The sequence below is a fragment of the Pseudoliparis swirei genome, chromosome 2 (genome assembly GCF_029220125.1).
Source record: "Pseudoliparis swirei isolate HS2019 ecotype Mariana Trench chromosome 2, NWPU_hadal_v1, whole genome shotgun sequence".
Classification (NCBI taxonomy): Eukaryota; Metazoa; Chordata; class Actinopteri; order Perciformes; family Liparidae; genus Pseudoliparis; species Pseudoliparis swirei.
Genome location: NC_079389.1, coordinates 7,796,290 through 7,821,596, shown reverse-complemented (window position 1 = coordinate 7,821,596; position 25,307 = coordinate 7,796,290). Strand labels below are relative to the sequence as shown.

Here is a 25,307-nt window from a genome sequence, read left to right as displayed (position 1 = left end):
AAACATCCCAAAGCTCGAAAATGAATAATAATAAAAGGGCTGCAACAAAAAAAAGGAAAAGATGCAGCTACTTCCACATGCAGACAAGATACAAGCTAATTTTCAGTCCATCAAATCAAATATGTGCCTCAAATAATAACAGGCAGGAAGTGACTTAATCATTACTTTATGGAGCAGAACAAACAGAAGATGAAGTAATTTGCATAAAATGATGAGATTTACTCCATGCATAACAGGAAAACTCATATTAATAAAAAAAAAAGAACTACTTCTTGGCCCTCACTAATGGTTACAGATATAATTGTAAAAGCCGCCAACTGCATTCGTTCCAATAATGGGATTTAGACTATTTGGCTGCAAATTTTGAATCGGGACAATCATCTTTTTTGCCAACACAAAAGATGTCATTACGCGATTAATCATAATTAGTGAAGCAAGTTGGAAAGCTATTAACAGAGTTGGACAAGGCAATTATTTCCATCAAAGTGAGACTTGCTGTTTGAATTAAACATTAACATTAAAGTGTAAAACTTAAAGAATCAAATACCATTTTTATAGATGTATGTATATATGTATATATATATATACATATATATATATATACAGTGCATCTGGAAAGTATTCACAGCGCTTCACTTTTTCCACATTTTCTTATGTTACAGCCTTATTCCAAAATGGATTAAATTCATTATTTTCCTCAACATTCTACACACAACAACCCATAATGACAAAGTGAAAACTGTTTTTTGCAAAATTTTTAAAATCTGTTAAAAATAAAGAACGAAAACATAACATGTACATAAGTATTCACAGCCTTTGCCATGACACTCACAATTTAGCTCGGGTGCATCCTGTTTCCACTGATCATCCTTGAGATGTTTGATTGGAGTCAACCTGTGCTAAATTCAGTTGATTGGACATGATTGAGAAAGGCACACACCTGTCTATATAAGGTATCACAGTTGACAGAGCATATCAGAGCATAAACCAAGCCATGAAGTTCAAGGAATTATCTATAGACCTCCGAGACAGAATTGTATTGAGCCACAGATCTGGCGAAGGGTACAGAAAGATTTCTGCAGCATTGAAAGTCCCAATGAGCACAGTGGCCTCCATCATCCGGAAATGGAAGAAGTTTGGAACCACCAGGACTCTTCCTAGAGTTGGCCAGCCAGACTGAGTGATCGGGGGAGAAGGGCCTTAGTCAGGGAGGTGACCAGGAGCCCAATGGTCACTCTGACAGAGCTCCAGCGTTGTTCTATGAAGAGAGGAGAACCTTCCAGAAGGACAACCATCTCTGCAGCACTCCACAAATCAGGCCTGTTTGGTAGAGTGGCCAGACGGAAGCCACTCCTCAGTAAAAAGCACATGGCAGCCCGCCTAGAGTTTGCAAAAAAGCACCTGAAGGACTCTCAGACCATGAGAAACAAAATTCTCTGGTCTGATGAAACAAAGATTGAACTCTTTGGCCTGAATGCCAAGCGTCATGTCTGGAGGGAACCAGGCACTGGTTATCACCTGGCCAATACCATCCCTACAGTGAAGCATGGTGGTGGCAGCATCATGCTGTGGGGATGTTTTTCAGCAGGAGGAACTGGGAGACTAGTCAGGATTGAGGGAAAGATGAATGCAGCAATGTACAGAGACATCCTGGATGAAAACATGCTCCAAAGCACTCTGGACCTCAGACCGGGGTGACGGTTCATCTTCCAACAGCACAACGACCCGAAGCACACAGCCAAGATAACAAAGGAGTGGCTTCGGGACGACTCTGTGAAGGTCCTTGAGTGGCCCAGCCAGAGCCCTGACTTGAACCCCATTGAACATCTCTGGAGAGATCTGAAAATGGCTGTGCACCGACGCTCCCCATCCAACCTGATGGAATTTGAGAGGTTCTGCAAAGAAGAATGGGAGAAACTGCCCAGAAATAGGTGTGCCACGCTTGTGGAGTCATACCCAAGAAGACTTGAGGCTGTAATTGCTGCCAAAGGTGCTTCAACAAAGTATTGAGCAAAGGCTGTGAATACTTATGTACATGTTATGTTTTCGTTCTTTATTTTTAATAAATGTGCAAAAATTTGCAAAAAACAGTTTTCACTTTGTCATTATGGGTTTTTGTGTGTAGAATGTTGAGCAAAATAATGAATTTAATCCATTTTGGAATAAGTCTGTAACATTACAAAATGTGAAAAAAATCAAGCGCTGTGAATACTTTCCGGATGCACTGTATATATATATAACCCTATCCTCAACGGGCATGAACAAATATATACTCATTCCATAGACAGGAAGTAGACAGAAGTCAATCACTGTCAATGAGATGGCAGGATATCACATTCCTTAAATCAGATAGCTACTCTTGTGTCAACACACTGCAGAAGCTCCTCCCTGCTGGCCTGGGAGGATAGATTTCACAGCATCCAGCAATTATCTGTAATGTGGGAGAAAAATCAATATGCCCATGAAAAGCTGCTAAGGTCACCAAGCCGACGCTGTCACTTGAATCAGAAGCACTGCGTTGCTGCAGGCTGAGCTCCAAGCCCATCAGCCGGCATCTGAGAGAACACGCATCATTTGTAATGCCATGAATTACGATCATTATTAGCCTAACGATATGTAAGATGAATGGTCTTTGCATATGATTACGGTAGGATGGGAAATTATATCAGTTTTCAGTCATCTAATTAATACAGATGACATCTATCATTTTAAATACAGGAATCATTTCACAGAACTCAGTTCAATCTTTTTTATACCCCATTCTTTATAAAACTATTTATAGCTTTATTTGTTGTTGTTCTTAGTTAAACATAGTTTTATTGTAGTTTTAGTTTAGTTTGTACCTCAGTTTCAAACTAAATAAGTATCTTTTGAAAAGCATTTCTAATAATGTGACAATTCAATTCAATTCAATTAAGTTTATTTTGTATAGCCCAATATCACAAATTACAAATTTGCCTCAGAGGGCTTTACAATATAAACACATGCGACATCCCTGTCCCAGGACCTCACATTGGATCAGGAAAAACTACCAAGAAATATAACCATAACCATTTTAAACCTAAAGGCAGAACTCAAGGTCCACAATCTACGCTGGTGCAGTTCGAGATTACATTTGTTACGCCAATATCTTTGAAATACAAAGCAGATTGGTGTGGGGACCAACATGTTTCAATCCTAAATATCGAGAAAAAAAATGCTCATCATTGAACGTTTCTGTTTTAAATCATTTTGGAATTCGTGGGGAAATAAAGAAGTAACACAGCTCACCTTTGCCGCTCGTTTTTTTCGTCCAAACTGCTGCTTAAGCCGATTCCCTGTTCGCCTAAATTGTCAATGTCCATGTCTTCTCATTCAGGTAAGGTTCCCACTACTGGACTAAACGAGGGGCAAGAATCAAGTGTGCCTCTTTGTGGGTTGGAAGATCCCGGCAGCACTGTAAGGGGAGGGGGAGGCCTCCTTGAAACATTGAGTCTTATGTAAATGCTATTAACGGCAATGGGATATTGAGAATAATTAAAAATCAATACCTTGTGGCCAGTAATGTTTGAAGAATCAGCTTGCTTGTGCTTGTCTCACATCCAGATTGCATTTTCCTCTCACCATTACTCCCACTTTCCTCCTTCAGTATAGAGAAGATGTGCTATCATATGTAAGATGGTAATCAAATTATCAACAACAGTTACCTATCTGATATAGCTGCACTCTTCTAAAGGGATTGGAAATGTGTTTTGTCTTATCATGTCAGATTTGAGAAGACAAATGCAGTGTTTTTCACGTCGAATGCATCTACCCCAGGGAAGCAGACACATGAGACATTCTCAGAGTCATTCTCAGACTGCACAGCCCCCCGAAAAAGATGGGATGTCTGCGATGACTCACCCAGTAAACACGTTGTATCTCTGCTGTGTTAAAGTGAAGCGAGAGCTTAAATAAAGAAAAGAAGACGCACACCCCAATGACGCAATGGATCTCCCGCCTACATACAGAATGTCTCTTAAAGCCCCTTATAGATCTAGAATTTAAATCAAAACAGCTTTCTTTTCTTATTAGGGTTATTTCTCAATATCTGCAATTTAATGGAGAAATAGGTGTCATACGCAGAATAGAAAATGCAACATTTCCAAAGGTGCCGTATCGCTCTCTTTTGGTAGCCCTAGGTCTGATTCACTCTTTACCGCGTGTCATTAAAGGTTCATAACACTCTGATGCACTAAATCTGTGTGACACCAGCACAGACAAGCGAAAGAAAGGAGGCACTGCATTTGACCACGGCAAAACTAAGTTAGTCTAATAATGCAATGTTCCTATGTTCATATTACACTTTTTGCATAGTTTCAGTATATTATGCGAGACGTCATTATGAAAACATGTTAAGCAGAACCTGCCTGCGTGTTGTAGTACAGTAGTAACATGTGAGGACGACCTCAAGAGATTTAAAATGGCTGCTGACTGTCCAAAACAAAGAAAGGTATTTGTTTGGATGGCATTGTAGCATATTTGAATATTCATTTTTAACTTACTTGGTAAAGTAAAATATCGTCAAATTTGATGTGTATCGTAAAAAAATAAATACTGTTTGGCAGATATATTTCTACATTTGCAACCTTGTTTAATTTATTAAATTGATTTATATTGTACTTGTGCTTTTGATTTGTCCATGTTATCTTGTCCATGAAACATCAAAATGTGCATTAAATAAGTACATCTGTCACAGTAAATCAAGTTAGGATAATATACACCATACAAAGGTGGAATGTGTTTTGTTGAGGATTACATTGTGTTGTGGGCAATGCCCAGAGACCAAAAAGTCCCCCCGCCCCCACCCAGGTTCACTGTGTTGCAATTTGTTTATGGCAATATGATTTATTTTTATTTTCTCGGTGAATATGAGAGTATCACACACACCACTAAACTACAATATTCACTCGCATGATATTAACCTTAACGTGGGTTCTGCTATATTACCTGATTGTGAGGCCCAGTCAAGCACTAACATTTGATGATGACACCTGTACTTACATGACCCATATTATGAATTACCTTTATGTTAAATCAAATTACCAGAGAGCAAACCTGAGACTGTCGTATGCTTGCATTGAAATACTGTTACAGTGCACAAGGAAGGGGTTGAGCGATGAGTTAATAGGCGCCCAGCAACTCATGTTTGCTCAAGGGACCCAAGCAGCTTAATCTAGCCACAGCAGCAAGCCAGGACAACTCTCCAAATCACTCATATGACACGTCCGATTTAGTTGATGCTTAGAAAGCAATGCGTGTGTGCTACCACCATCTAGTGGCCCGGGTTTATCACTAAAGGAGGATACAGAAGGAGGACACCGTCTCTCATTTTATAACATATACTGACTCAAACAATCATTTACAGCCTATCAACTACACATGGGTGGGGCTTCCGTTTGAATGTCCTTCACAAATAACCAATAAGTCCCAGAGTACAACTTCCCATCCATACCACAATATTCCAACTGAGGCTGCTTTCTTTTCATCTATTCCCCTCAAAATCGTAATAACTTAATATATCACGAGCAAAATTGACCACCCACATACATACTCTGAAACTTGTGGTTCCAATGGATCAGCAATCCTAACATCATCCCGTCAGCAGGCTGACATCGTACTGCTCATTATATTCCTGCTGTCTGAATGTGCACTGTTCACTATTCAATTCAATTCAATTCAGTTTATTTGTATAGCCCAATTTCACAAATTACACATTTGTCTCGGAGTGCTTTACAATCTGTACACATAGACATCCCTGCCTCAAAACCTCGCATCGGATCAGGAAAAACTCCCAAATAACCCTTCAGGGGGAAAAAAAGGGAAGAAACCTTCAGGAGAGCAACAGAGGAGGATCCCTCTCCAGGATGGACAGATGCAATAGATGTCATGTGTACAGAAGGACAGATTTAGAGTTAAAATACATTCAATGAATATGACAGAGTGTATGAATAGTTCATAGTAGGCATATTCCACGATGGAGACCTTCATGATCCATCAGGCAGATGGCGGTGGGGAGGAGTGGGCGGAGTCTCAACAGTGGGCGGAGTCCCAACAGTGGGTGGAGTCTCAACAGGACAGTGGCGTAGTCAGGAGCAGGAATTCCACGACCCAGACCTCGATGATCCATCAGGCAGATAGGATCTATGCCGTCTCATAGGGTCCGATGACCCCATGAGACGTGAAGTCAAAAGGACTCCGGGGAGAAAGCAGAGTTAGTAACGTGTGATTGAGAGATGAAAATGCATACATAAGGAGAGAGAAAAGAGGAGATAGGTGCTCAGTGCATCCTAAAACGTCCCCCAGCAGCTATAAGCCTATAGCAGCATCTCAAGGGGCTGGACCAGGTGAACCTGATTCAGCCCTAACTATAAGCTCTGTCAAAGAGGAAGGTCTTAAGTCGACTCTTAAACGAGGTGACTGTGTCTGCCTCCCGGACTGAAATTGGAAGCTGGTTCCATAAAAGAGGAGCTTGATAACTAAAGGCTCTGGCTCCCATTCTACTTTTTAAGACTCTAGGGGGGTTCTTGGGAAGTTGTTCAGCTGATCATGAAGGCAATCATCATTTGTGTTGAACAATATGAGCTACATTTAACAAAGAAATCATCAACTTTTGTGTTTCCCCTTGGAAGTGTGACTGCAGAACAAGAATCTGAAACCAAAGACTATTTTCCGAGCAATACAAAAAGCCCACATTAACGTTTTTTCTGACATCCTTTAATTGGTAGGTGGATGTGAGCTCCCGGAGCCGCACTTATGCCTCTGAGAAATGACATAATGGGAATTCTGATGATAATCTGTTTGGAGTGTACTCCAAACCTCGCCACCACCAAGTAAGTGGATCAAAGGCAAAGCCGTCCCCTTATCGCCACTTCCCCTGTCTGTTTGGTGGACCCTGCATCTGATGAATCCTTATCGTGTCCATACAGTGCTGGTTCACATGTCATGCTATCTTACAGGTCCCTTCCTAAGGGCCCCCACAGGAAGAGTCTGTTCCCAGGGCACGACATGCCAAGAATCTCAACGGCATACGGTGAGGAAACATGTGGCGTGGTCAAGAGGCGACTGTGGGCATGGTCTGTTCAATGTCTCTATTCATTCTAAGGGTCTCATTAAGCTATGCAAGTGAGAGCCAAATTAGATGAATCAAAAGGTTTGATTTTAAGTTTGTTGGATGTTTTCTGGTTCAGGAAGTGCCCCACTAAAGCTATGGATGCTGTGAATCCATGCTAAATCAGAATAATAATAAAAAGACACAGCCGCAGTTACCCTAACACTGATAAAGTCAAATAACAAGATTACCAAAAGCAGCATCATTATATACACAGTGTCCTTGAACAATATGCATCGTTGTTAATATTAACTCTGAAGTTTGTGTGACTTTTAAAGTGTGTGTATTGAATCAATTAATAACACTGAGTGGGAGATATCTTCTAAATTTGGAAAATTATATATTTGGATTTAAAATACAGTTTGAGATGTCTTGTTATTGGATGATCGGATACAGATTACCATTAATATAACTGCTGTAAAGCATAGAATATTGAATGTATGTCTTGAGGGCCTTTATATATATATATATATATATATATATATATATATATATATATATATATATATATATAAAAGGACCCACACGACAACAATTCAATATTGATGAAAACTTTTCATATATATATATAATTTAATTTATGTTTATATTAACTGGAGTGCATGAAAAGTCTATTTCACAGCAGGAGGACTGACGCGCGCACACGGTGCCACACCCGCGCATAAACAGGTTTACTGGCTTTTGAGGTCTCGGTGCCGCCTTGTTATTTGTTTTGGTCTTTTGGCGGGGAGATTAGCATACAGTGCTCTGCTATTAAAATCATATGAAGAGGAAGTAGTGAGTCACAGCATGTGGGAGGTGGAGGGGGTGTCCAGGGACTCCACAGTCAGCGAGCGGTTCATAATCTCCAGCATGGTGACGCGCTGGTGACTTGACGCTGCTGTTCGCAGCGGAGATATGCATCTCTGTTACAGTTCTTTAATCACAAGCTGACCAGCTGGAGGGGACATGTCGGCTCAGGGCTTGTTGAGCAGTGTGTTCTCATGCTCGCTGAGCCCCAAAACTCTCTCCAAACGGAGACTAAGACACACCAAGAGTTTGGACCCGGCGTTGATGAGCCATGACGGCTTCTACGGCGAGGAGACGTCGGTTCAGGTCAGTGGCCCGATCGCTTCACGGTGGTTTAAAAAAAATGTCAAGACAGCATCTATACTTTTGAACATATAGGAAACATCTGGACTCTTGGAGCTGAGATATGACATCGGGTCTGAGGCAGTGGTGTTGAGGGTTATACGTTATTGGAGTTCAATGATTTTGATGATAGGCCTACGTGTCATTAATAATGAGGGGAATTGAGTGATGCGATTCAGATTTCTAACTTCCATCACTTTTGCAAAGCAATTGCATGTCCTAAATGCATATAGGAAGTGCAACACATAGAGCTGAAGAGCAAAGACAACTTGAGTTCAGCGTGGTCTGCAACCAGATTCCGGAAGTGGCTGGAATTCCCTTAGGATGATGTAGCCATTTACAGGAGTTTACAGGGATTGTCGTTCATTCCCTTTGATCTCAAATGAACACATTTTGAAACTTTTGTAATGTATTTTTAGTAGGCCTACATGCAAATGTTTTGTCAAAATAGAAATAAATCAAAGGGAGCATGTTTTTTCCACAGTATTGAAACATAACTAAGTCCATGACTAGTCTACAAACATATAGTCTTTATGTGTGCATTGGTGACATAACAACTCGACTCATTCCTTTTGGTGAAATGGCAGCTGCAGCTTGCGCCAACTTGCTTAAGTTGGAAGTGGTGTGACTGGAAAGACTTGTCACATTTGGCAAGACGCAACTCAAAGAAGCTTATTTTCGACATCATAAAGAAAACTTTAAGGTGGGGTTCTGGAAAAAGGATCCTTTGATTTATTAATTCTCTGTACAGTGACGTGTCAATCCTGACAATTGTGCAAACATGACAAACAGCTATATGACAGAGCTGTGCGTTGTGAATATGTGCATTCACTTCTGGACCATTATATAATCCCTAATGAGCCGGAAAACACTCATTGCACCTCGACAGAACAGTTTCCTGTTTCCATTTAAAGTGACGCTTTTACTGGCCTTTTATTGTTCAAAAATGTAAAGAAATAACTTTATAAATGTATTGATAATATTTATTTATTAGTTGCCTCAGAGATGAATTGACAACAATCAACAGCAGTGCAGTAAATGCAAAGTATATTATCGTTGCCTTTCTTTATTACCAAAGGAAACAAATCCCCTAATTGTTAATTAATCATTATGCTTGGATATATAATAAGAATACTGTCCATGATGTTTGTCTCCATTAGGATGTGCCTTACTATTTAATTATCAGCAAAGAGAGGGGAATTGTTTTAACATATATTTAAAATATATTACAGTGGCCATTTGCATCTTTTTTATTGTTAAGGATAAATAGTTTTAGATTTACAGTACTTCTCCCTCGTCTCCTATGTTCATAATTTGAGCCAATCTGTTCTGCTGTGCTTCGGTTGGTGCTCATGGGAACGCCGTGTGTTTAGTATAATGGAAATGTATGACAGACTTGACATTATAATAGGCTTGTAATGAATACCAGGTATCTGGTGGCTCTTACAGTCATCAACAAGAACTCAAATCCTACAGCCAGAGCCCTTAACAATGTAATCACAGTAAATCTGTAAGAAGATGATTCATATTGGAGACAGCTCTGTGTCAGAGAGGATATATAATGTGATTTATGACTTTGGAGAGTGCTTGTGTGCACTACTATGCTCAGAGAGCTGCTCTAGATCCAGGTTTTTGCAAAGCATTGTTCAAGTGGTAAATGTTACCTCCACTGTGGATAACAACCCCAGACGACACATAATGTTTTACCACTAATATTGTACAATGTGTTTGTGGACAGTAGAGCTCTACTACTGTATTTCTAGAAGTCCAACAAGCCAGTTGGAAGAACTCCAGCCAGATAAGCTGAGGTCTGAGATGTGAGGTGTGAGATCCTTCCCGACTCACATGACCAAGCTGTCGGCTTAAACCGGCAGTGAGGAAGTGACCTCACTTCAAGTCCGTAATGAAAATCACATTTTCTGGGTGTGCAAATATCCAGCCAGCAGTTCATTCAGGGACAATAGTATCTATGATACAGTCACAACAGCATAAATGAAGTCAGCATGACAATGTTTCTCCCTTTGCAAAAAGCTCTGCTGCATCTCTGCCCAATAACAGCCCAGCTCTCCACAAGTCTCCTTTTATGAGTTGTACTATTATATATCTTGTATAACTCAGACTGTCCAGGCCTCTTATAAAAAAGAACATGTTACAGTACTAGTTTGTTGAATGTGATTCTTTGTATATGTATTTTTTCTTGGCAAAGAGTAAAACCAGTGGTTATGTATAAGACATACCTGGTGTAACGGCATGCTGAAGATGAGTCTGTAATCAATGGAAATACATCATAGATGTGTTGGGTCATAGTGTTTCCTGATGAAAGTAGATGCTCTTTTATATGTCTGGGATGGGTATGATTAAAATAGCCTTGTGTAGCATGCTATTGGCATAAAAGCACATCCTCTTCCCTGTTTAAAAAGCAGTGTCCGATTGGTATTTTTGATCTATGGTACAAGGGACGTTCTATTTTCCATAGGTTGAACATCACTGTGCTCTATTAGAAGTGTACTCACTTGGGGTCTCGGTAGCCTGAGCTGAGATGGAAAGCAGAGACATCTGGTTTACATGAAGAAAGCTTCAACTCTTATTTCTCACAGTAGAGCAGCATGACTTGAGCCTTGGCTACGGTCCCTCAGGCACATACTTCTTCCCACAGGAGACTGTCCGTTTGCATGGCATGGAAACAAACCTGCTGGCTTTACACAGAAGCCCCACAGCATCTACCTTGTGTCTGATAAGAGGGCAAATAAACAGTGAGTTAGATGTAAACATAGATGGTAAGTCATTGCTTCACGTCAATTAAATTAAATTAAATGGTGACAGGTCTTTATGAACAGCTTCGTGTCAACGTTGGGGTATTCCCAGTCTCAGTAGCAAGATACCTGCACTGAATAATATAATTGAGTTTACATGAGAATCCATGCGTCAGAAGGTGTTGGCATATAGTGCATAAAACACTTAGTTTGGGTATTCCAGGTGCCATATAGGCTGAGAGAATAAAGGGGTATGAGTTCAGTTATGAGACAATGAGTCTGTCTTTACTCTTCCCCAGTTCCCCTCTGTGCTTTACATTCAACAATGCAGTTGGTCATGAAATAAGATGGATGTGTCAACATTGTTTTAATTAAATGGACATGTTGTATTGTGGGAGAAGAGGCAGACGCAGTTTTATGAGATTAGATCATCATGCACTGTAGAATTTATCTTGAATTGTTTTGGATGCCTTTCATGATCATGACATAAGGCCTGACTGCCCCACTGCAAGTTAATTACTGTGTAATATGGCTGGAGGAGCCCTTCTCTGAGCCACATAAATGCCTAGCATTGGTCACGGTCATGTTTAGGATTCATTTATGCTGATTTTGAGTTTCATTTTGCGCTTTTATTGGACTGAATATGAGACCTTGTGAGATATTGTAAAATATTGCCTTTTGGTTAAATCCCTTTTGTAAAAACATAACTTATTAACTGTCATTCAATGTCCTTTTCTTTGCAGATGAAATCTTCTCTGTGGAAAAAAGTGATTTTGAAAGGACCCCGGGCAATATGTAATATAATCTTCATTCATTTGATATAAAGCACAACCCTTCAGAGAAATGACTTTGTAAGTCACTCTAAATAGTGAGAACAGATATGCAACAAACAAAATGTTTCCATTTGCTCAGGTATGTCTTAGGAAGCCGGTAAATTACAGGAAGGTATGAAGCTTTAGTTTAGAGGGAGCCATGTATTATCCTGTTGCAGTAATGTAGTGACCAAATAAAGGAATGACAATTATTACGGTTTAACAGCAGGTAGTATCTAAATATGTGTGCACTCATCTTGTATCAAGAACAATTCTAACGGACATTTGTAAGTTTTATCAAATGTCAATTCATTTTGCACTGTTGCTACTGATGTAGAGGAAGAGAAATTGTGCTCTGAGAACGGTGCATGAGAGCGGGCCTGCAGAAGAAATAGAGAACGTCTCTGTTATAAAGCCATGTGAATCTGAAAGGAAATTAATTTAGTTAAATGCAAGAGGAAACATATTTCATTTTAAATCCAACTTATTTTCAGAAAATGTTAGATTTGGAGACTCAGGCACGATGCTGAACGTAGGGCTGCTACAAATATGTCTGTCGGTATGTTCTCAAGCATTGTACTTTCAGTAGCACAGAGAAACACTGGAAACACTAACACGGAAGCTTTCAATTGAAAACCCACGCTAGTGAGCTCACCAATGCTTCAAGGGAAATATTTTAAAGGAAAATGTGATTTTCAAAAAAATTTACCTATAGAATTTAAATGATGTTTTCTCTCCTAATTGCTAAACTATTTATAGTCGACAGCATGTGTATTTAATCCCATCTTCAGGTTATAAGCAGCTGCTGGTCTGCTCGCAATATATGATACGATAATATTAGCTCCAAGTCAGCCCCCGACCGAGCTGCTATGCAAGAGGGTTCTCATGCGCTCTAGAGATGTATTCAAACTAATGTAAATACATGAAGGATTTAGAATATCTGTTGAGTTTGATTTGTATCCTGTATCAAAATTATACGCATTTAGCGTTTACAATATGTGAATTGGATTCCTCTCAAAGAGCGACACAGAGGGTATACGATATCTGTATCTAAATGTCTCAAACATTACACTATTAGTAGACTAATATTAGGTTATAGGTGACGTTCTTCATTAATTGAGATGTTAATATTGAGCTTTTTTTGTTTTGGGAAGCCTAAAGAGTTTTTAAAGTGAATGGATTTCCCCAGCCAAAATCGCCTTCAAAAAGCTTTGTGTCCGTTGAACATGCTACTTCCTGTTTATCATCACCATGCAGAGTATTAACAACCTCATTCCAGCACTCCAGGCTGTAAAAGACAGTCAACGCTTCCCCAGAGCCCAATAGAAGAGACATGTCCAATCGCTTGTACAATTTTCCTCAGTCTCAAACATCATTTAGAGGAAATCAATAATGTAGTCATTTTTTGCAGGCTACAGTTGTTCTAAAACATCAACCAAAATGAGAAAACTCAATCTCCTCATGGAGAGACGACTGCTGTTATAGTTGTGGTCTCCCGTAGCGACATCAATTAATCTGCTGCCGTCGCTGTCTGACTATAACAAATGGTCCACTTGCACAGGTGTTTTCACTTAGGCCGCCTGATTAGGCCTCCTCTCAGGACACATCAGGTGGTAGGCTGGGCCTAATTGGCGTCTCCCTCACCGTCTTGCTGCACCAACCGAGGCACCGAAATGTAATACAGACATTGATTTAATTTTTACACCTATGACATCCAAATGTGACGTCAAAATATATTTCATGAAAAATCCCTATTGATTATTTTTGGTAGATAGTCTTTTTTTTATTTTTATGTACGCAGAAGACATTTTGACATGTCACAGTAGAAATCCATTCATGCTGGCTCACTGTCACACTGACTTACGAAGAACCTTACATTCACAGCCATTGTTACTCTGAGTAACACCTGTGTGTTAACCATGAAGTCATAATGATTGCTGTGATCTTTAACTTGATGAGAGAGGTCTGATCCAACTGAACCACTCAAAGAATTGAGTGTGCAGGGCCTATAATTTATGTAGAGCTAGAACATGTTTGGATGTGTTGTAACACTGTTATCAATATTTTAGAGTGAGAAAAACAATAACTGACATTTTACAGTTGAATAAATAACCTTCTCAGTGCTCTCTGAGATTAACTACATAGCTCATATATTTGGCAGTTCGTTACTGACATCCCTTATTACTTATGTTATGACATATATTCAGACATAGATACATATATCTGTAATAAGCTCAACTATTACCAAAGTCTGGTGGATTTAGCAACCCAGCATGGCTCTTATTTTATCAGCAGGTGTACCTCGAGTTAACTGTGCTTCTGTATGACATTACAAATTCAGAGTTTTCTCCCTTTTTCTACTTTCTTGCTTTATTATGATTTATTTCCACAAGTGTGTTACAATAAAGTATGACAGTTATAGAGTACAGTATAATCATATTAGCTAGTCCAGTCTGTCTTACTTGCTGTTTTCGCGCCTTTGACTTTATTGAGCTCATGGGTATTGTAGTGTTCAGAAAGATTGAAAGCCACATTTTTTTTGCAGACTGCATTGAGCGATGATTAAATATGTCACAGTAGCTCCTTAAATACTCTGTTACGTCCCATATACATTTCTGTGCTGCTCCCAGTCAATACATTTGATATTAGCGTGACCGTGAACCATGTTTAACTTCAGCATACTTACAGGCAATGCTGCTGCTTATCTCCAGAGGGGTTTCTTTTGTTAACTTGTGCCCCGACAGTGACCCGCTGCTGCGGCCCCTCCCAGCCCATTAAGCAGAGGTCATGTTATTCACCGGGACTGCGCCGGTCCCTGTGACGTCAGCAAGTCGCTGGACTTGGTGCACTTGTAACTCATGCGGACTTATGCGAGGTCAAATGGCGTCGGTGGATCTGGAGTCCGGTGGTGGTCGACACGGTTGAGGGAGGGGTGACACCTCGACTCCCTGCAATGGGAGACCGACCCTTCAATGACACAGCACCTGTCTCGTGAGTAAACGCTTTCGTCAGCGTTAAGCGTGTGCACGAGTTTAGAAAAGTGGAGGAAACTGTTACAAAGATAGTAGACAGGGCAGGAATCAAAGGTTTAAGCCCCTACATTAAAAGTGCTGTGATAGGAATGGGTATATTTCTATTTTTCAGGTCATTAGGATAGTAGGCTCCTCACATTGACTGGGTGTTATAGTGTTACTGCATTATGATCTCTATCTCTTCCATCCACCACTCCTCATGTACAGTATGTGACATATTTATAGTTGTTTTATTATTAGCTCGGTCCTAGAAGGACCCTTTGTTCATGCTTTGCTGGTGGTCATTATTAACTGATTGCTGTCGACGTTGCCTTGAAAGCAAAAGGGGAAAAAGGCTCAAATGTATCGTGGATTTCTCTGTACATAGAGTACATTTATGGATGTTTACCTTTTTTAAGAATAGCAGGATGTGACTAATTGAATGGGTTTGTGTGTTTGTGCTGGTCGTTTCCAAGCTTCCAAGGACACCCCAATGTAATTGTGGTTACGTCAATGCTGTTACAGTCGGGAAAAAAGAGAGGAGTATGGGTCAACTGTCAGCCATTGAGTACAGTTCTAGTGATACATCATTTCCTGTCGAACTCAAGAGTTTAGGGGCTCTTGTGGAAAAGTCTTCCCACTGTGCCGCCATTGAATGGCTTGCTGAGTGCTGAGGAATACCCATCACCTCACTGGATCCACTTCAAGTGTGATCGAGTGTAATCTGAGTTCTCAATCTTGCCATATTGTATGAACTACCTTGCACGTTTCCTCTCATTGTATTCCAGGGAGCACGAACAAAAGCATTGTGTTACAACAAGGTCTTGAATTAAAGTTTGGATACTGCACAGCCACAAAAGTGTGCTCGCTGTGGATTCACTTGCACAGCAGAGTGTTGAGATACATTGCAAGTTGATATATTTCAATAAGTATGTTTACTTTATTGTACTTTGTTGTTACAGTCTAACTGAATGTTGAATACAAATCATTTTAGGTCATAAAGCACTAGCTTCATCATTGACCGTTGTATTTGTGAGCTCAGTGCGATAAGAAACAATAGCTTCATCCAGCTTTGACAGTGACTGATTCTGTAACAACTTGGAGCAGCTGTTTGGGACCGACTTTCTTCCACTGTGGCAAATATAGAAAACGTATCAACGGTTGTGTAAAAAGCCACCCACAAGTAAATATTTATATTTAGGATTATTATGTGCTACTTTCACTTATTTCATTTCACAGACGCTTTTATCCAAAGTGACTTACAATAATGTTACATTCATACACCGTAGACACAGCTACAGGGAGGAGTTTAGGGTTAAGTGTCTTGCTAAAGGACACATTGACTAAGACGGGGATTGAACCGCCAACCCCGTGATTGAAAGACGGACCTGCTAACCACTGACCCACAGTCAGCCAAATGTTCCATCTTCGGACAATTATAATAAGATAACTGGAGAAATGAGTTTAAATGTTGTACTGAAGCGATGAACTCAAACCTCTGATTATAGAATAGCCAAAGAGGTATTGCATCAAACTGCAGTAGGCCACACCAGTGTTTACCAAACTTTAATTCTGGGGACCTACTTTTTAAAAAGGATGACTCATCGTGACCCAGTTCACAATCGGCCGTATCCATAAATTATGAGAAGAGCACATTTGTGTGCAAATGAATGTTCCTGACCATTTTTACTGACATTTCCAGGTCACCATATTGAATACATAAACGTTTCAAAGAGATATACACTTGACGAATTGCACCTTTGTTTTATGCATCATGTGATGTTGAAAACAAACATATTACAATTATCAGAACAATACAAACATTCAGACTCCCTCATGAGGCTCAGAGGTGTGCTGCAGATATAAAAGTCAATGGAATGATTTGGTGACCCGAATTAAATCTCCTGCGACCCACTTGTTGTTTCCGACGCTGTCTCTGGGAATAACTTATTGAAGGGAGAGCAACAGAGGAGGATCCCTCTCCCCAGATGTACAGAAGCAATAGATGTCATGTGTACAGAATGAAGCATTACAGAGTTACATAAACACATTCAATGAATATGACAGAATGTATGAATAATTCGTAGTAGGCATGGACCATGATCCAGACCTCCGTGATCCATGAAGAAGGTAGAGGGCGGGGCACATCAGCAGGGCCATGGCAGGGTCATGAATGTATGTGTACTAGAACATAGTATGCTGTAGCACAGCCTAATTCTCATTTAATGTGTTTGAGCCACTTAAGTGTAAGCCTTATCCTGATAACGAGTTACTAAGCCTCTTTGGAACATGGCTCATATGATTGGCTTGACCGTACTGGGTCAAAGAACGGTAATCTCCAGCATGGAGATGCACAAAGGGTGAGGATTTAAGTTAAATTATTTGCCCTCGTCCTTACCACAGTACTACATCTTCAGAATGACTTACTTGCAGCAATGTTTACGAATAAAGTGTGTGTTTAAAAAAAAAATGAAAATGTCTTTGTTATAGATTGATGATAAATATCCATAAATCATTGGCTATTATCTGCAGGGTCACACACTTTATTGAGTGGAGGAGGGATACAAAGATGAGGTATTTAACATTTAGGAGCTGATGATATAGTATTTGCATTATTAATAAGCATGTTTTTGCCACTTGTAAAATAAGATAATTTACAAAATCAGTTGTCTTGTTCCTTTCTCTGATAAGACTTGCTCTGTCTTGCCTTATTCTGGGACACAGAAGTTCTGCCAGACAGTGTTGCTGATGCCGACATCTTGCAGTCCTCGCGTCTACAATCAGAAGGAAACAAACATGTCTGTGTTAGTTTTTGATAGAAATAAAAAAGTACAGCACAAATGCTGTATTCTAACATCAAGGAGATCATATCTTTAAAACATATCTGAAATCCTTTAAGTGTTAGCTGTCAGTTTTTGTGATTGGAAACCTATTTATGTTGTCAGAACCTTCAGCTGCAATTCATCAGTTCATACAAAGTGATGGACTGTATGGGATTGCTCATGAATGTAGAAGGTGACAGCAATGATTGATGTGTATCTGTGTGTGTGTGTGTGTGTGTGTGTGTGTGTGTGTGTTTCTTCAGGGTGACTTTACCTGGAACAGCGTGTCAGGACGTAACGTTGGCCTGAAGCCCGTCCCTTTGCACAGCCTCTCAGAGTTGGAGAGGGTTCATCTCCAAGACGTGGCCTTCAGACGGATGCTTCGGAATCGCGACCCGGGCTACCACATCACCATGCCTAAATGTATTGAAATAACCACCCACACTTATAGCCTTAGTCACATAACTAGTCTATTTGACATTCAAAGAATGATTTCCTTTTTGTGTAAGTGTGTCATGCTACCTTAATAGATTTCATGGTGTGAGACTGTCGGCCTTAAACATACTGTAATGACCTATGCAATCTCAGGCTACTGTAAACACGGTTATGTATGTTGTAAGTGTTAGTTTCTTTTATTAGATTCTATATTTTCTTCACATCTAACACAAATTACATTGTCAAAAAAAGAGAATGTTTTGAAATGTATGATATTATTGTCTGTAGTAAAGCTGTCCTACACCTGTAAATGGGTGATGAATGAAGGTTCAAACTCCACCTCTCCACCATTTATGAAATGTCAAGTGGAGCGAGCAAGAGCACGGGTAATAATGACCTGTTGTTGTTTTTAACTGTGACACCTCTGCTTCTTTTCAGATGGCCACAAGCACAAGAAGTTACTCAGGCGGAAGTTGGATTCATTATCTAAAGAGAAGAGTAAAGACAAAGGTAATGTGTGATTTACTGGAAACACTCAATACTGTAAGGGGAATGTTACTGCTCTCCATTGGGACTTTTATTGAGATAAAAATGGCTTACACACTCAGTTCTATTATTGTTAGTCTGTCCAACCCGGTGAAGATAAAGCGTTCTGTCTGAATCCTGTCACTTTATTCCCCTCCACTTTCTAATCTCGTCTGCCGAGCCAGACGCATGAAAACATACTCTTTCATCCCTTTGGCTGAAGCGGTATCGACTCAATGAAGCAGACATTCCCAGCTGCTGAGTGATCAGAATCTACAGAACGGTGAGGGAGTCTCAGAGGGAGCTACTCCCCCGCCCGCTGGCAGCAAAGGGATGTTCTCTGTCAGCTCGGCAGTCGAAGGAAATAACAAAAACAATCTTAAGTGGTGGTTCATTCATTACACCACCAGCCCCCTCTTTTCTCTTTTCCCCTTGTGTTTACAAAAGCACTCCAGAAAGTATGCGCTCTCTTTTTTCCCCCCTTTATTTGCCGACATTAAAATATAAATGGCGGCCTGTATTTGAAAAGGTCAGCTTTGAATATAAAGAATGAACGCAAAGACAATTTAGTGGTGCTGTGAACAGAAAATCAAAGCTCCAAAAGGTTAACATATAGAATGCGCTGACATGACTGGCACATCTTTTAATCTGATTCGACATCTCCCAGTTGACTTGGGGCCAAACCAGATGAACTTTAAATCTCCCTGTGTTTCCCCTTCTCCTCACACAGACACGATGCCCCAGGCGTTTGGCATACCGCTGTCGCAGGTCATATCCAACGACCGCACACACAAGCAGCGGCACGACCCCCCGCGGGAGGAGAACAGTGACTTCATGCTGTCCTTCTTCCACTTCAACTCCGGCTTCAAAAGGGGCAACAAGGAGCTCTCCAGCAGCAACTCGTCCCTTAGCTCCACTTCGGAGACCCCAAATGATTCCCCTGTGTTCAGCGCACCGGACGCAGCCCCGCGGACACGCAGGAGGGTAGGCTTGTCCTGTCAGATTACACTTGCGCGTTAGATTAGAGCTTCTTTGGGGGAGGGGGATACTCATTCAGCGGGTGGCCATTAAACGACTGCACTGGTTGTCGCCCATCTGCCTGACAGGGCGGAGTGTCGGTGGATTGCATCACCGATCTTGACGACAACCAGTCTCGGCTCTTGGAGGCCCTTCAGCTCTCTCTGCCAGTGGAGGCAGCTGGCAACAGCAAGAAGCACCATGACAACAAACTCAGCCTTAACCCTATTTACAGGCAGATGCCCAGGGTCGTGGATCTCTGCTGCCAGCACCTGGAAAAATACGGTACACAAAGTTGAACAGTAACACGATAGTGTTTCGTATATGAAGTAAAAAAGAACCGAACATATCTCTGTGGAGGGTTATCATTTAGTATTAGTGTGTTCATAATTTCCATTCATCATACAATTGGAATGTCTTTGAAGCTACATGTATTATCCACAATATTGGCACTAAGTGATTATCGCCATCTTTAATTTCAGGCCTGAACACGGTTGGAATTTTCCGTGTCGGAAGTTCCAAGAAGAGAGTACGACAGGTACAAGCTGGTTAACCGTAACGCACATCTCAACGTCTTTCTTAATCTCCACATAAAATGTGTCGACACTGAGCGACATTTTGCTTGAATCATGTTTCATTCAGCTTCGCGAGGATTTTGACCAGGGATGGGCGGTGCACTTGGACGAGGAGCACAATGTGCATGATGTCGCTGCATTGCTGAAAGAGTTCCTCAGAGACATGCCGGACCCACTGCTCACAAGAGAACTCTACACGGCCTTCATCAACACAAAGTGTGAGCAACACACACATGCACACACTAAAAAGTCACCAACAAGTTACCATGCAGGTGGTAGTTGGATAGAATTTAAAGTTGTGTTGCATTTTGTTTTTTTTACTGACATCAATGGTTTATATCTCTTCTTTTCTGCAGTGCTGGATAGTTCAGACCAAGAGAGCGCCATCCAGCTCCTGATATTTCTGCTTCCTCCCTGTAACAGCGACACGCTGCAGCGCCTCCTGTGCTTGTTGTCCACAGTGGCTGCAAATGCTGAAGACCGCCTGGACACTGACGGACAAGAGGTAAAGGAACTGTTCAAGCACAGTTTTATTGTCGAGGTGGCAATAATTTGGCATGCCATCGGGCTTATACGGCCATGAAAGGAACTATGGCAGTGTGTCACACAGTATGTCACACATTTTGCAACTGAATTCAGTAAAACGGATACCTGGAGCCTTTTAATTCAAAGTAAAGGATGTGCCAAAGCGCAGCGCATTTTGCATGATGATTTATTGTCGGACTCACACAAACGACACAACACTGGCGCTGTTCTCTTACATACATCATACTGTTTGTTCATAACTTATCTCCCCAGTTTATGTGTTTTAAACTTCAAGTACTAGAAGTAATTTGCAGCATAGAGGGAAACGGTTCATTTTAAAAGCTATGTACTGTATTTGCACCGACAAAAACAAGTCCTCCTCCGTGAAGCCACTCTGGGCCCAAATCGTCTTTTCATATTGATTTGATTTCATAAATACTCATCGTCACAGCGGAGATGGCTTGTTTCCCACGGTTCTGTAACATTGAACTACAGGTCTGTTTGGTCTCTTTGAACAAAAGAAGGCAGAGCCGGCCTTATTGATGGTGGCAGGGCTCTTTTATGTGCACGGTCACAACATTTCAAGAATGACAAGGAGGGGACCGTCTCCAACAAAAGACTTTTGAAAACATAATTGCAGTACTCTATGTGTGTACGAGTTTTGATTTCCTGTGTGGCCAAACCTTTGCTGTGAAGTGGCAGCTTTACTAGCGAGGTAGATTAGTCTGGTTTAACCGGAAGATCCTGTTTCCAAATTTAACAAATCTATTCTGTCCTCGGCTTTGTTTAGATCACAGGAAACAAGATGACATCACTCAATCTAGCGACCATCTTTGGACCCAACCTCTTGCACAAGAAAAAAAACTCAGACAAAGAGTTTGCTGTCCAGAGTTTCGCCCGCGCAGAGGAAAGCAACGCCATCATCAGCGTGGTCCAAAAGATGATCAATATATATGATATGCTTTTTATGGTAAGCCATCCTTACGGCAAACAGTTCAAGACAGCCCTGGGCTTAATGAAACAATCACAAGGATTATTCAGGATTGAGAGTGATTCTTGAGTTTACCAGAGTGGAGCAGCCAAATGAAATGTAAACATTAGCTTAATAGTTTGTGAGAAGGGCTATGCTCTTTTAGGCCCCTATAAAACATTGAGTGTCACAATGAAACAGTGAACCTTATGAACTGAGGTTTAGTGAACACTCTTTTTAGTACATGGGAATTGAGAAGCCTCTCTTGTTCAGTCACTAACTGGTATTCCAGTCTCTGTTTGGTTTATAGACAAAGATTGGGAGCGAGGGCAAGATCCTCATCATCATTATGTTTTCTGCTTTTCACCAGAAACTTAAGTGCAGATGCACTTAATTCCAGATTCCTGACAATGATCTTTTAAGGAAGCCAGAGGGCATTAGTCATTAGTTTAACCTTTCTCAACTGATGTTATTCTTGTTCACTTTATACCACAAAAAACATGATGTCTCTGCAGCTTTTACAAATCTAATCTGCTCTGGTACATACAGTAATGCTGTCATGTGTCTGTAGTACAGATGCATTGCATATACTTCTCCATGGTAAATATTGAGAAGTGGATCATATATTTTTTGTGTAATTAAAGTGTGGTTATAATTTTAGGCACAGTGAAATTAATGGGATGAATAATACGCAGTTTTACGACTGTTATCCCTTTGTTATGAGCTTCAGTGAAACTGGATTTTGACTCTCACAGGTTCCTGCTGACCTTCAGAACGAGGTGCTGATGAGTGTGCAAGAATCTGATCCTGATGTTGTGGATTACTTACTGCGGAGAAAAGCCTCTCAGTACTCGTGAGTTTCCACTATTGTCTCATTGTGTGTGTGTGTGTGTGTGTGTGTGTGTGTGTGTGTGTGTCTCCTTCTGCTCAAATGTCCAAATCCTCAAGATGAATAATACATTATTCACCCCCCTGGTGATGATGATCTTCATCTTGATTGCATATTCTCTGTTTCTGTAGTGAGCCCGGCCTTCTTAGAGCAGAGGATTCCTTCTCTCTGACTGAGAGGTACGTATCCAGTGACTCCATCAAAGCCTCTAGCGGAGAGGTGTCTCCCTATGATAACAACTCTCCTGTCCTGTCGGATCGACTGCTGTGTAAATACCCCGAGGAGAGCGGTCCCCTCTCAGACGGGAGCCCCAGACTTTCTGGGCAGTACCAAATCAGCGGCCATTCTAAAGACGGATCTGGCTGCACCTCTCCGACACTTTCTACGGATAAAGGTGAACTAAATGTATTGCGACATATACTTTAGAAGAAGAATCATTTGAAAGAACATGTTGACATTTTGGAAATATTTATTGACTTTCTTGCTGACATTTAGATGAAAATATTGTTACATAAGTAGAAGTGTATAGATAAGTCAGTTATCACTCGGAAATATGGTGGATGTGTAAAATGTGTGAAATAAAAACAAAAATAAAAAATAAAAAACGCAGAGCAAACTGCACACCTTATATATTTGTTTTTCTTCAACGATACATATTTTAACAAAGACAAAAAGATGACACCAAATGTATTATTTACGCTTGGCCCTGAAAAAGAAGAATGAGATGATTAAATCGTACGTTTAGTCAATGTCACCGCAGGGTTGGAACTGCGGCTAGGAATTTTTTCTTTTTCTTTTAGAGGGCTCAACTGATCATTTCTGAGACACCTGGCATTGACTATTCAACAAAGAGTTTACTGGTCATCATATTACTAGAAACAAAATATGTTGTACATGTTGCTGCAGATGCTCTAGAGATATGTAATGAATGCCGGATGTTAATGAATGGTTTCTCCCAGACTTCCTCGGAGACGTGTCGGAATGTGAGTCGTATGGATCTTCAGAATGGCTGAGCAGTCACCAAGGTAACAATAAGCTGCCCGTCAGACAAACCTCATTGGACGTGTTGGAAATCAGGCCACACCCCCCAGTGACTCGCAGCTGCAGTGGTTCTCATGACCAGAAAGGACAAAGACAACCTCAACCGTCATTACATCAGTGGAGTAGCAGCCAATCAGCAGCCCTCCGCTCTGACACCTTAGCAGAAAGGACAGGACAACAATCATGTCCGTCACTTAAGGTCAGGACTTACGGTTTGGCTCCCCCTCACTCCTCCGGAAGGCTGAGGGAGACCCATAAGTCTTACTCCACGCCCTCCGTCTTTATATATGAGTCTGACACCCAAACCCCACAGCAGTGCAAGCAAAGCCCCGCCGCCCAGAGTGCAGATGCCTCTGGGCCCGGACCAGAAAAGAGCCCTGGTACACCAGACTGGCAGACGCAGAGGTGGCATATATGGCATATGCTGTCAAAAGAAAATGCAGACGCCCTGCCGGAGACATTGGTGTGATGCAAACTTCGACTATGTTATATGGAAGATAATTTCTAATATAAGGGGCCATTCTCCTGTCACATCATCAGTTGCTGAAATGCTACTGTGTGTCCGAACATGCAGTATCAGTCAATGTTTCTCATTGATAAACTGATGGGACTTTAACATTGTGATGATAGTGCTGTTATTTTGCAGGGGCGTTTAACTTTTTATATATTCATATTGTTGTGTGTGTTAACATGATGGAAATTATATGTTATGTGAATATGTTAATGAGCTATTGTCACTAACAGAGATTATTTGAAATACAACCATCAAACACTTTGTATCCATCTGAATGTCAGAAATAGACTTGAATGGTATTCATTTGAATTTGACACAATGGATGTTTTTAAGCTGAATGTAACAATATAAATTATGTTTATGTTTTCAAATTGAGATGTTTATTATTATGTTCTACAATTATAACTTACTTGTGGAAAAACTGCAGAATGAGAATTTAAGAATGTGTATATCTAATGTATATAAGTGAAGGAAAATGGCTGCATGAAATGAATTTCAATAATTTCTGTGGGATGGTATATAAATGTAACATTAATGGAATAAGTGATTGTAAAGGTTTGGGTCAGTACATGCATTCATGTTTAAGTTATACTTTGTTTAATATACTTTGGAATACAGTAATACCCTCTCTTCCTTCATGGCTGGTTGCCAGCACTTGTCATTGTTTCCAATTAACCCAAATCATAGATTTATTTAAAAGTGTCAACAGCTAAAGAGTAAAATATATAATCACCAATTTAGGAAAATAATGTAAACGTCAGCAGGGTGCATATTACATTCCTATGAGTAGCTGTGTTTTACGGTTCATGGTAACAATCTAATGTGGCCCTTTCACTTGGGAGTTAATTAAGGAATCAGCATAAAGTTCAATCAAACGTTACCAAATGATGGCGTGCAGGACGGATTCTGCTCTTTAGTCAAAAAACAATTAAACAATTACCATAAATGGCCACCAGAGGACAGTATAAGACCAGGAAATGGTTTTCAATTTCCTTTTCGGCCACAAACTGTAATCCTTGTGCATGGTGGGTATACAGTGTTTTTTTAATGACACACTAAACCGTTATTAGTTCAGTTTAATTATTTGTAGACACCTTTTCCCACCATGATAGGGATGGTGTGGATTTCATGTGCTATGGATGGTGGTGTTTTATATAT

The 25,307-nt window shown here is 40.6% G+C and overlaps 1 protein-coding gene across 3 annotated transcripts; it reads left to right on the top strand.

Moving 5' to 3' along the window:
• Window positions 1-8,005: 8,005 nt before the first annotated feature.
• LOC130203275 (rho GTPase-activating protein 6-like) lies at window positions 8,006-24,782 on the top strand. Of its 3 annotated transcripts, none has more exons than XM_056429297.1 (12): window positions 8,006-8,224; window positions 17,922-18,081; window positions 18,532-18,603; window positions 19,349-19,602; window positions 19,725-19,920; window positions 20,118-20,173; window positions 20,278-20,428; window positions 20,567-20,715; window positions 21,526-21,705; window positions 22,461-22,558; window positions 22,726-22,988; window positions 23,554-24,782. In XM_056429297.1, the coding sequence occupies exons 1-12, from the start codon at window positions 8,078-8,080 to the stop codon at window positions 24,102-24,104; spliced, it is 2,277 nt and encodes a 758-aa protein (XP_056285272.1). In that variant the 5' UTR covers window positions 8,006-8,077; the 3' UTR covers window positions 24,105-24,782. The 3 variants fall into 3 exon arrangements, with proteins under 3 accessions (XP_056285272.1, XP_056285280.1, XP_056285288.1); XM_056429305.1 differs by having other exon boundaries at window positions 8,091-8,224; window positions 17,942-18,081; XM_056429313.1 differs by lacking the exon at window positions 8,006-8,224 and adding an exon at window positions 14,753-14,816.
• The last annotated feature ends 525 nt before the right edge of the window (window positions 24,783-25,307 follow it).

Coding starts and splice junctions, on each gene's coding strand:
- LOC130203275 (XM_056429297.1), top strand. CDS start 8,078: ATGTCGGCTCAGGGCTTGTTGAGCAGTGTGTTCTCATGCTCGCTGAGC. Junction 8,225..17,921: donor GCGAGGAGACGTCGGTTCAG/GTCAGTGGCCCG, acceptor GTGTTTCTTCAG/GGTGACTTTACCTGGAACAG. Junction 21,706..22,460: donor TATATGATATGCTTTTTATG/GTAAGCCATCCT, acceptor TGACTCTCACAG/GTTCCTGCTGACCTTCAGAA.